The following is a 13217-nucleotide window of genomic DNA, read 5'->3' as shown; positions in this document are numbered from 1 at the left end:
CGTTGGAATGTGCAGCAGTACATCCCAATGTAAAGGGGATTAGGGTCTTCTGAAAACATTGTTGTGTTTTGACTACAACCTCCTCTTAACGTTTCTGAATAGTATTTCTATGGTTGTGTTTATAGATCAGGTAATGGAAACGCCACGTGTCCCTCCTGGGGGGATAGATCCAGAATCTCTACATTGCCGCCCATCAACATGATCCTAAATTTAACCTACTGTTTATATGTGTATTTCACACTACGTTGAGGTAAACATCGGAGTATAATGCCTGTATGGATGTCAATGGATGTCATCTTCACCAATCAAGTGCATTACACTTAAAAATGACTTAAACTACCACCACCAATTTCTGTTTGGCTAGCTATGCTACCAGCTTTTAAGAAAGGGTTAGCGTTTATATATATAATAAAAACACAGCGAAAACAGCCCAATGTAGTCAAATCGGATTTCAGTAACCACATTGTGGGCCAGTTGATGCCAATGACGGCTTCCTTCTTCTACAGGGCATCCAGAATGTATTCACACCCCTTCATGTTGTTGTGTTACAGCCTGAATCTGAAATCGATCACATTTCCATTTTTTGTCACTGGCCAACACACATTTCATTATTATGGTTTTATAATTTAGTTTTTACAAATGAATAATAAATGAAAAGCTGAAATGTCTTGAGTCACTAAATATTCAAGCCCTTTGTTATGGCAAGCATAAATACGTTCTGGAGTTAAAATGTGCTTAACAAGTCACATAATAAGTTGCATGGACTCACTCTGTCTGCAATAATAGTGTTTAACATGTTTTTTGAATGACTACCTCATCTCTGTACCCCACAAATACAATTATCTGTAAGGTCCCTCAGTCGAGCAGTGAATTACAAACACAGATTCAACCACAAAGACCAGGGAAAGGGAGATGGGGACACTTGAGCAGTTGCACAACTGAATTAATTCAACTGAAATGTGTCTTCCGCATTTAACCAAACCCCTCTGAATCAGAGGGAGGTTTTCCAATGCCTCACATTGGTAGATCTATTGGTAGATGGGTAAAATAAATAAAAGCTGACATTGAATATCCGTTTGAACATGGTGAAGTTATTCATTACACTGGATGGTGTATCAATACACCCAGTTACTACAAAGATACGGGCGTCCTTCCTAACTCAGTTAACGGAGAGGAAGGAAAACGCTCAGGGATTTCACCATGAGGCAAAGAGTGACTTTAAAACAGTTACAGAGTTTAATGGCTGTGACAAGAGAAAACTAAGGATGGCTCCACAACATTGTAGTTACTCCACAATACTAACCTAACTGACAGAGTGAAAATAAGGAAGCCTGTGCAGAATAAAATATATTCCAAAACATGCATCCTGTTTGCAACAAAGGCACTAAAGTGATACTGCAAAAAATGTGGCAAAGCAATTCACTTTATGTCCTGAATACAAAGTGTTATATTTGTGGCAAATTCAATATAACAAATTACTGAGTACCAGTCTCCATATTTTCAAGCATAGTGGTGGCTGCATCATGTTATGAGTATGCTTGTAATCGTTATGGACTAGGAGATTGTCTGTGACGTAATAGAGATAAGCACAGGCAAAATCCTAGAGGATAACCTAAAACACAAGGCCAAATCTACACTGGAGTTTCTGACCAAGAAGATAGTGAATGTTCCTGAGGGGCTGACTTACAGTTTTGACTTAAATCTTCTTGAAAATGTATGGCTAGACTTGAAAATGGTTGTTTAGCAAATAACCAATTTTACAGAGGTTGAACATTTCTGAAAAGAATAATGGGCAAATTTTGCACAATCCAGGTGTGGATCACTCTCCGAGACTGTACCCCGAAAGGTGTAAATGCTGCGAAAGGTCATTCTAACATGTATTGACTCAGGAGGTTGAATACTTATCTAATCAACATATAGTAGTGTTGAATTTTCCACATTTTTCTTCCACTTTGACATTGGAGTATTTTGTGTAGATTATTGACAACAAAAGGACAATGAAATCCATTTTAATCTCACTTTGTAACACAACAAAATCAAGGAGTGTGAATACTTCCTGAAGGCACTGTATTCCCCACAGTCTGCATTCCATTGATCTCTTTATCGCATGAATAACCCCTCTCCCTCTCCCTGTCTTCTGCCCCACCCTCTCTCTCTCTCTCTCTCTTTCTCTTTCTCTTGCTCTTTCTCTATCTTTTCCAGGTGATGGAGGTGAAGGGTCAGATGATTCATGTCCCAGAATCCTCTACTCTGATGTTCCTGGGTTCCCCCCGGGTGGACAAGCTGGAGGAGCTGATGGGCAGGGGCCTCTACCTGTCAGACATCCCCATCCACGACGCCACGCGTGATGTCATACTGGTGGGACAGCAGGCCAAGGCACAGGACGGCCTCAAGAACAGGATGGACAAACTCAAGGTACAGTCAAACACACATGCAATATGCACACACAAACACACAAGTGCACACACACGGTCACACACACATACACGTGTGCTCATACTCATTATTCTGTCACGTAGACATTCAGCAGCCCACTCATCCAGCTTCAGAAAAAGGGAAAACGCGTTGGTCACTAAACCTCTACTCCATCATCCCCATTCTACTAATTGTATTTCTATCCCTGTGCTCTTCCCCAGGCAACTCTAGAAAAGACACACCAAGCTCTAGAAGAGGAGAAGAGGAGGACAGTAGACCTTCTCTACTCCATCTTTCCTGGTGACGTGGCCCAGAAGCTGTGGCAGGGGGAGTCTGTCCCCGCCAGGAAGTTTGATGATGTCACCATGCTGTTCTCTGACATCGTGGGCTTCACGGCAGTGTGTGCCCAGTGTACCCCCATGCAGGTCATCAGCATGCTCAACGAGCTCTACACACGCTTCGACTACCAGTGTGGAATACTGGATGTGTATAAGGTAGGAACACACACCTGTTTGACTACCAGTGTAGAATCCTAGATGTGAATAAGGTAGGAACACACACCTGTTTGACTACCAGTGTGGAATCCTAGATGTGAATAAGGTAGGAACACACACCTGTTTGACTACCAGTGTGGAATACTGGATGTGTATAAGGTAGGAACACACACCTGTTTGACTACCAGTGTGGAATCCTAGATGTGTATAAGGTAGGAACACACACCTGTTTGACTACCAGTGTAGAATCCTAGATGTGAATAAGGTAGGAACACACACCTGTTTGACTACCAGTGTGGAATCCTAGATGTGAATAAGTTAGGAACACACACCTGTTTGACTACCAGTGTGGAATCCTAGATGTGAATAAGTTAGGAACACACACCTGTTTGACTACCAGTGTGGAATCCTAGATGTGAATAAGGTGGGAACACACCTGTTTGACTACCAGTGTGGAAACCTAGATGTGTATAAGGTAGGAACACACCTGTTTGACTACCAGTGTGGAATCCTAGATGTGTATAAGGTGGGAACACACCTGTTTGACTACCAGTGTGGAAACCTAGATGTGAATAAGGTGGGAACACACCTGTTTGACTACCAGTGTGGAAACCTAGATGTGTATAAGGTGGGAACACACCTGTTTGACTACCAGTGTGGAAACCTAGATGTGTATAAGGTGGGAACACACCTGTTTGACTACCAGTGTGGAAACCTAGATGTGAATAAGGTGGGAACACACCTGTTTGACTACCAGTGTGGAAACCTAGATGTGTATAAGGTAGGAACACACCTGTTTGACTACCAGTGTGGAATCCTAGATGTGTATAAGGTGGGAACACACCTGTTTGACTACCAGTGTGGAAACCTAGATGTGTATAAGGTAGGAACACACCTGTTTGACTACCAGTGTGGAATCCTAGATGTGTATAAGGTGGGAACACACCTGTTTGCACATTACAAACTGTACAGTGCATGCTTGTTGTTATATGTTTCAGGGTTTGGGTCGATTCTGAATTGAGTTACGAATTGCTCTTTAATTCCATTTCAATTATTGTATTTGAATTGGCCACACCCCACAGGAAGCAGAATTTAGATTGCATTCAAATTAAAGGAAGTAGAATTTAATTAAATGAATTTCAAATGACTTATTTATTCTACACATCACCATAGCAATGTTTATTTTGACTTGGTTACCAATACCATTTAGCATTAGATTGAAACATTTCATCTTTAAAACTCATTTTCCTAAAACAGTAAAAAATAATTAGTGGTCTAGAAATACTCTAAGATCATGTTGTGGGTTGTCTTTAATAATTCATATCTCCCCATAATATCAGAAACAAAATATTTTCCCATAGTGCATTAGATCAAACTGTTTGACATATTTGAGTTAAAATAAAGCTCATATTGTAACGGTCTTCTTCCTCCTCTGACGAGGAGTAGTAGGAAGGATCGGAGGACCAATGTGCAGCGTGGTTAGTGTCTATATTGTTTTAATGAGAAAACTGAACACTGAACAAAAACAATAAAACGACAAAACGAACAGTCCTGTACGGTGAAGCAAAACACAGAACAGAAAATAATCACCCACAACTCAAGCGTGAAAACAGGCTACCTAAGTATGGTTCTCAATCAGGGACTGCCTCTGATTGAGAACCATACCAGGCCAAACAAAGAAACCCCAAATCATAGAGAAAAGAACATAGACTGCACACCCCAACTCACGCCCTGACCATACTAAAACAAAGACCAAACAAAGGAACTAAGGTCAGAACGTGACACATATTTCAAATGGTATGTGTATTCGTTGTATTAATAAGTGGTAGATTTGTCAAATGAATGAGATTTTCATGTTACACATCTCAGTTGACTCAAATCAAATTAAATTCAAATTATGCTTCCTGTGGAGTGTGGCCAATTGAAATTAAATTGAAATTCATTGTTTGAATTGGATTAAATTCAGAAATGCTGAATTGACTCCAACCCTGATATGTGTCATCTGTCCACATAGGACAGGTATAGTGCAATTGAGTAATGGTGCTGCCGTGGGTAAATACAAGGATCAATCAAGTTGTGTTTTATATCAGCACTGTGTGTGTGCGTGTGTGTGCGTGCGTGCGTGCATATGTATCGGGTGGAAAAACACACTGATTAATGGCTAATGCAACAGTGCTTAACAACATTGTGTCAATACTGGCTGCCTGACAGAGTGGTATTACAACAAGGCCCAGTGCGTCCATTAACAACCATCACTCCCTCCGTCCATCTAGCACTACATCAGCTCTCTATCCATCCCTCCATCCATCTAGCACTACATCAGCTCTCTATCCATCCCTCCATCCATCTAGCACTACATCAGCTCTCTATCCATCCCTCCATCCATCTAGCACTACATCAGCTCTCTATCCATCCCTCCATCCATCTAGCACTACATCAGCTCTCTATCCATCCCTCCATCCATCTAGCACTACATCAGCTCTCTATCCATCCCTCCATCCATCTAGCACTACATCAGCTCTCTATCCATCCCTCCATCCATCTAGCACTACATCAGCTCTCTATCCATCCCTCCATCCATCTAGCACTGCATCAGCTCTCTATCCATCCCTCCATCCATCTAGCACTACATCAGCTCTCGTCCTTCGCCAGGGTTTGAGTCAGCACTACATCAGCTCTCTATCCATCCCTCCATCCATCTAGCACTACATCAGCTCTTGTCCTTCACCAGGGTTTGAGTCAGCACTACATCAGCTCTCTATCCATCCCTCCATCCATCTAGCACTACATCAGCTCTCGTCCTTCGCCAGGGTTTGAGTCAGAACTACATCAGCTCTCTATCCATCCCTCCATCCATCTAGCACTACATCAGCTCTTGTCCTTCGCCAGGGTTTGAGTCAGCACTACATCAGCTCTCGTCCTTCGCCAGGGTTTGAGTCAGCACTACATCAGCTCTCTATCCATCCCTCCATCCATCTAGCACTACATCAGCTCTCGTCCTTCGCCAGGGTTTGAGTCAGAACTACATCAGCTCTCTATCCATCCCTCCATCCATCTAGCACTACATCAGCTCTTGTCCTTCGCCAGGGTTTGAGTCAGCACTACATCAGCTCTCGTCCTTCGCCAGGGTTTGAGTCAGCACTACATCAGCTCTCTATCCATCCCTCCATCCATCTAGCACTACATCAGCTCTCTATCCATCCCTCCATCCATCTAGCACTACATCAGCTCTCGTCCTTCGCCAGGGTTTGAGTCAGCACTACATCAGCTCTCGTCCTTCGCCAGGGTTTGAGTCAGCACTACATCAGCTCTCGTCCTTCGCCAGGGTTTGAGTCAGTACTACATCAGCTCTCGTCCTTCGCCAGGGTTTGAGTCAGCACTACATCAGCTCTCGTCCTTCGCCAGGGTTTGAGTCAGCACTACATCAGCTCTCGTCCTTCGCCAGGGTTTGAGTCAGCACAGATACAGCAGTTTTTCTTACCCTTCCTTTCCTTTCTCCTCAACCTTCTACTTTTTTACTTGACTCTTCCCCTTCTCTCTTTCTACTTCTATTTCCTCTCGTCTCCACTTTCTCCTCTCCCCCTCTCTTTTCCTGCTCTATGTGAGGAGGGGGAGAGGGGGGGGGGAGAGAGGGGGGGAGAGAGGAGTCCCATATGTTCCCATTGTCATGGTTAATCTGGATAAATGACTGTGACTGGAAGAAAATGAGAGTGTTTCTTGTCGTCAGGTACAGCTTGTATGAGTGTTTATTTTAATTCTGTCAGGATAAATGTTATGAAAATATTTAAATTTGATTAAGTATAGAACTCAAATCAAATGAAATCGTCATGGCTTCATGGACTCTTCTCCAATCCCCATATAGATTGAGACTATAGGCGATGCCTACTGTGTTGCGGGCGGGCTCCACCGGAAGATTGACAGCCATGCCAAGCCAATCGCACTCATGGCCCTGAAGATGATGGAGCTGTCAGAGGAGGTGTTAACGCCGGACGGCAAGTCCATCAAGGTGAGTCTTCGCTTGGCACAGGAGAGGGGATGGGCTATTTCTCCCTCACTCTCTTTTTCTGTCATCTTTTCTGTCTCCCTTTTCACTCCTCCTCTTTTTCCTCACTTCCTCTTTCTTTCTTTCCATCTCTTTTCACCCTCTCCTCCTGCAGTCTGTCTCTCTTCTCATTCAAATGTATATGTGGTTTACACCTGGAATTTAAAGCGTCTATCAGCTTATCCGTGCGGTGCTGTGTTGTGCCACAGACAGAAGGGGTAACCCAGACATGTCACAGGGGCTATAGAGCTGAAACATCCATTTAGAAAGTTTTCTTACCACCAAATATGGTAGTGAGAGGAAGTCCAGTCGCTGGTAGTGGGAGAGGATGGAACTAGGTGAAACTGGGCCAAGTTGTCATCGATGAAACTAGAAAACTAGAATCCGCTATGAACACAGTGCACTCAGTTTTATAAGTTTAAAAGCAGTTTTTTAGTAGGAGTGCAAGGTCGAATTGAGTTTGTGCACATGCACACTTCACAGAGGAGGCATTCCCTAATGGAATACATGCTACAACACGTCAATAGAATCTCGCTAGCTCGTGCTTGGCTTTGCCCACCTCCTTGCTTGTTCTGCCGACCATGCTTCATTTGCTCCCACTGTAATGTGTTGTGTTGTGCTAGCTGTGTTGTGATGTGTTGTGCTAGCTGTGCTGTATTATGTTGTGCTAGCTGTGTTATGTTATGTTGTGCTAGATTGTGCTGTGTTGGTCTAGCTGTGTTGTGCTAGCTGTGTTGTGTTGTGCTATCTGTGTTGTGATGTGTTGTGTAGTGCTAGCTGTTTAAGGCTAGCTGTGATGTGCTATCTGTGTTGTGCTATCTGTGTTGTGATGTGTTGTGCTAGCTGTGTTGTGTTGTGCTATCTGTGTTGTGATGTGTTGTGCTAGCTGTGTTGTGCTAGCTGTGTTGTGTTGTGCTAGCTGTGTTGTGTTGTGCTAGCTGTGTTGTGTTGTGCTATCTGTGTTGTGCTATCTGTGTTGTGATGTGGTGTGCTAGCTGTGTTGTGATGTGTTGTGCTAGCTGTGTTGTGCTAGCTGTGTTGTGCTAGCTGTGTTGTGCTAGCTGTGTTGTGATGTGCTAGCTGTGTTGTGCTATCTGTGTTGTGATGTGTTGTGCTAGCTGTGTTGTGCTAGCTGTGTTGTGCTATCTGTGTTGTGCTAGCTGTGTTGTGATGTGCTAGCTGTGTTGTGCTATCTGTGTTGTGATGTGTTGTGCTAGCTGTGTTGTGATGTGTTGTGCTAGCTGTGTTGTGATGTGTTGTGCTAGCTGTGTTGTGATGTGTTGTGCTAGCTGTGTTGTGCTAGCTGTGTTGTGCTATCTGTGTTGTGGTGTGTTGTGCTAGCTGTGCTGTGATGTGCTAGCTGTGTTGTGCTATCTGTGTTGTGATGTGTTGTGCTAGCTGTGTTGTGTTGTGCTATCTGTGTTGTGCTATCTGTGTTGTGATGTGTTGTGCTAGCTGTGTTGTGATGTGTTGTGCTAGCTGTGTTCTGATGTGTTGTGCTAGCTGTGTTGTGATGTGTTGTGCTAGCTGTGTTTGTGTTATGTTGTGCTTTATTGTGCTGTGTTGTGTTGTGCTAGCTGTTTTGTGCTGTGTTGAGCTAGCTGTTGTGTTGTGCTAGCTGTGTTGTGTTGTGCTAGCTGTGTTGTGTTGTGCTTGCTGTGTTGTGCTAGCTGTGTTGTTTTGTGTCATGCTAGCTGTATTGTGCTAGCTGTGTTGTGCTAGTTGCTTCGTCTCATTGGCTGGCTGACAGTCCCAGATGTGTGTGTATTATAATCGTCGTGGCCCATTGGGAAGGAAGTTCTTAACCAGCTGTAGATGCTGACAATGGAGCCCCTCTCATCTTCCCCTTTACTGACGATGAGATGAAACATGTCTTCACAAGGAAGGGAGCACACGGCATGCGCACACACACACACACACACACACACGGACCGACACTACAATGGGTTTGTGTTTTTGTGTGTGTACAATAAATGAGTGTTTGTGGATGTCCGTGTGCATAATAATGCTTGCAGTGTGTGATCACAGCACGCATGTGTGTAATTGACTTATTGCCGACACACCGGTCGTCACGTGATGGATAGAACATGGGAATGCGTAGTGTTGCCATGGTGATGGGAGAATCGTGACATGGCAGCAGGGGTTGTTTTTGGCTAATTAATGCCGGTTGTTTCTGTTACGCTGTTGTTTTAATGTGTTACAGGAAATACATGAGCTTTGTGTTGGGTTGTATTGTGTTACAGAGAATACATGAACTTTGTGTTGGGTTGTAATGTGTTAAGTTACAGAGAATACATGAGCTTTGTGTTGGGTTGTATTGTGTTAGGTTACAGAGAATACATGAGCTTTGTGTTGGGTTGTATTGTGTTACAGAGAATACATGAGCTTTGTGTTGGGTTGTATTGTGTTACAGAGAATACATGAGCTTTGTGTTGGGTTGTATTGTGTTAGGTTACAGAGAATACATGAGCTTTGTGTTGGGTTGTATTGTGTTACAGAGAATACATGAGCTTTGTGTTGGGTTGTATTGTGTTACAGAGAATACATGAGCTTTGTGTTGGGTTGTATTGTGTTACAGAGAATACATGAGCTTTGTGTTGGGTTGTAATGTGTTACAGAGAATACATGAGCTTTGTGTTGGGTTGTATTGTGTTACAGAGAATACATGAGCTTTGTGTTGGGTTGTAATGTGTTACAGAGAATACATGAGCTTTGTGTTGGGTTGTATTGTGTTAGGTTACAGAGAATACATGAGCTTTGTGTTGGGTTGTATTGTGTTACAGAGAATACATGAGCTTTGTGTTGGGTTGTAATGTGTTAGGTTACAGAGAATACATGAGCTTTGTGTTGGGTTGTATTGTGTTACAGAGAATACATGAGCTTTGTGTTGGGTTGTATTGTGTTAGGTTACAGAGAATACATGAGCTTTGTGTTGGGTTGTATTGTGTTACAGAGAATACATGAGCTTTGTGTTGGGTTGTATTGTGTTACAGAGAATACATGAGCTTTGTGTTGGGTTGTATTGTGTTAGGTTACAGAGAATACATGAGCTTTGTGTTGGGTTGTAATGTGTTACAGAGAATACATGAGCTTTGTGTTGGGTTGTATTGTGTTACAGAGAATACATGAGCTTTGTGTTGGGTTGTATTGTGTTACAGAGAATACATGAGCTTTGTGTTGGGTTGTATTGTGTTAGGTTACAGAGAATACATGAGCTTTGTGTTGGGTTGTATTGTGTTACAGAGAATACATGAGCTTTGTGTTGGGTTGTATTGTGTTACAGAGAATACATGAGCTTTGTGTTGGGTTGTATTGTGTTAGGTTACAGAGAATACATGAGCTTTGTGTTGGGTTGTATTGTGTTACAGAGAATACATGAGCTTTGTGTTGGGTTGTATTGTGTTAGGTTACAGAGAATACATGAGCTTTGTGTTGGGTTGTATTGTGTTACAGAGAATACATGAGCTTTGTGTTGGGTTGTATTGTGTTACAGAGAATACATGAGCTTTGTGTTGGGTTGTAATGTGTTACGTTACAGAGAAGGTCACGTTCAGGCAGTCTATCTTCCTCACATCTCCATAGGTAGAGGCTCTTTTCTGTTACCGCTGCCAGAGTCAACACTGACAATACAAAACATGGTGTGTGTGTGTGTTTGTGTGTGTGGGGGGGGGGGGGGGGGGGGGGGGTTGCTTCTAGCATGCTTCAACCTAGACTTTCTATTTATGGCAATCAGCAATAAAAGTAACCAACCTCACACAATCTCTGTCTCTGTCTATCGGCATGACAACAAGGGTGCTGGGGATCACATGTACAGTCACGACCGAAATGATTGGCACCCTTAATAGAGATGAGTAAAAAAGAGTATATAAAATTAATTATACAAATACTGAACATGGGGAAATTATATTATTTTATACCAGCACAATTACTCACAGAAAAATGGGGTTTCAATTATTTGAGCCCTTATCTTTTTGAGAAAAATAGTATTCCTTGTTTATCAAAATATTTTTCTAGAGCAATTGTGTTTGTATAAAACAATATAATTCAGCACTTTTGACCAATACAATACAGCTCATTATTTATATTTGTTATTAATGTTGTATTTTGTGCCCATCTTTACGAAGGGCGCCAATAATTTTGGTCGTGACTGTATGTAGCTATATGGTGAGCTGGATACAGTGCATTCGGAAAGTATTCAGACCCCTTGACTTTTCAACATTTTGTTACATTATAGCCTTATTCTGAAATGGATTAAATAGTCGTCGTCCCCCCTCATCAATCTATACACAATACCCCATTATAACAAAGCAAAGATAGGTTTTTAGATGTTTTGGAAAAATAAATAAAGTACTGAAATATCACATTTGCATAAGTATTCAGACCCTTTACTCAGTACTTTGTTGAAGCACCTTTGGCAGCGATTACAGCCTCGACTCTTCTTGGGTATGATGCTACAAGCTTGGCACACCTGTATTTGGGGAGTTTCTCCCATTCTTCTCTCCAGATCCTCTCAAGCTCTGTCAGGTTGGATGGGGAGCGTCGCTGGGGAGCGTCGCTGCACAACTATTTTCAGGTCTCTAAGGAGATGTTAGATCGGGTTAAAGTCCAGGCTCTAGCTGGGACACTCAAGGACATTCAGAGACTTGTCTCGAAGCCACTCCTGCATTGTCTTGGCTGTGTGCTTAGGGTCATTGTCCTGTTGGAAGGTGAACCTTTGCCCCAGTCTGAGGTTCTGAGCGCTCTGGAGCAGGTTTTCATTAAGGTTCTCTCTGTGCGTTGCTCCGTTCATCTTTCCCTCGATCCTGACTAGTCTCAGCTGAAAAAGATGACCCACAGCATGATGCTGCCACCACCATGCTTCACCATAGGGATGGTGCCAGGTTTCCTCCAAACGTGACACTTGGCATTCAAGTTAAAGAGTTCAATCTTGGTTTCATCAGACCAGAGAATCTTGTTTCTCATGGTCTGAGAGTCTTTAGGTGCCTTGTGGCAAACTCCTAGCGGGCTGTCATGTGCTTTTTTACTGAGGAGTGGCTTCTGTCTGGCCACTCTACCATAAAGGTCTGATTGGTGGAGTGCTGCAGAGATAGTTGTCCTTCTGGAAGGTTCTCCCATCTCCACAGAAGAACTCTGGAGATCTGTCAGAGTGACCATTGGGTTCTTGGTCACCTCCCTGACCAAGGCCCTTCTCCACCGATTGCTCAGTTTGGCCAGGTGGCCAGTTCTAGGAAGAGTCTTGGTGGTTCCAAACTTCTTCCATTTAAGAATGATGGAGGCCACTGTGTTCTTGGGGACCTTCAATGCGGCATGTTTGTGTACCCTTCCCCAGATTCATGCCTCAAAACCATGTTGTCTCGGAGCTCTACGAACAATTCCTTCGAGCTCATGGCTTGTTTTTTGCTCTGACATGCACTGTCAACTGTGGGACCTTATATAGACAGATGTGTGCCTTTCCAAATCATGTCCAATCAATTTAATTTACCTCAGGTGAACTCCAATCGAGTTGTAGAAGCATCTCAAGGATGATAATGGAAACAGGATGCACCTGATATAAATATGTATTCAATACCCTTTTTTTATTTTTAATATATTTACACAAATTTATAAAAACCTGTTTTTCATTTGTCATTATGGAGTATTGTGTGTAGATTGATGAGGGAAATCCAATTTAGAATAAGGCTGTAACGTAACAAAGTGTGGAAAATGTCAAGGGGTTTGAATATTTTCTGAATGTGCTGTTTGTCCTGGCTCAAACCAGGCTTCTGAAGGAGAGCTCTGCTGGTTGTCTAGAAGGAACACTGTTTAAACTATCTGTCTGTAGAGCTGCATAATTGGTTTCTCTCTATTCATTCTAACTCTGATGCGAAGAGGACATTTCAGAGAGAGAGAAAGAGAGTCCTTTTGTCCTTAAAAACGGCAACTACACAATTCTAATGTTGTGTGTGTGCGCATGCGTGTGGCCATGCATGTGTATGCCTGTATCAGTCTGTGCACCTGAGGGCATGTGTCTGGTGTGTGTGCATGTGTGCGTGCGTGTGTGTGTGTGTGTGTGTGTGTGTGTGTGTGTGTGTGTGTGTGTGTGTGTGTGTGTGTGTGTGTGTGTGTGTGTGTGTGTGTGTGTGTGTGTGTGTGTGTGTGTGTGTATGTAAATGCGTGTAGCTATGCGTCTGTGTGTATATGTGTGCGTGTGTCTGGTGTGTGTCTGCGCTTGTGTGTGTTTGTGTTTGTGGCCTATAGTTGTGATTAATTCACTGGCCATTGTTCCA

The 13217-nt window shown here is 43.0% G+C and overlaps 1 protein-coding gene across 1 annotated transcript in view; it reads left to right on the top strand.

Annotated features, from left to right (window-relative positions):
• Nucleotides 1–13217, top strand: part of LOC109909489 (guanylate cyclase soluble subunit alpha-2-like) — a 65913-nt gene that overhangs the window by 44077 nt on the left and 8619 nt on the right. Inside the window, exons 5-7 of the mRNA XM_031796844.1 lie at nt 2203–2415; nt 2637–2909; nt 6772–6915. Coding sequence (XP_031652704.1) covers nt 2203–2415; nt 2637–2909; nt 6772–6915 — 630 coding nt within the window. The remainder of the gene's footprint in view (nt 1–2202; nt 2416–2636; nt 2910–6771; nt 6916–13217) is intronic.

The sequence above is a fragment of the Oncorhynchus kisutch genome, linkage group LG18 (genome assembly GCF_002021735.2).
Source record: "Oncorhynchus kisutch isolate 150728-3 linkage group LG18, Okis_V2, whole genome shotgun sequence".
NCBI classification, from domain to species: Eukaryota; Metazoa; Chordata; class Actinopteri; order Salmoniformes; family Salmonidae; genus Oncorhynchus; species Oncorhynchus kisutch.
Note: the sequence above shows the minus strand (reverse complement) of the source record. Positions and strands in the feature narration are given on the sequence as shown.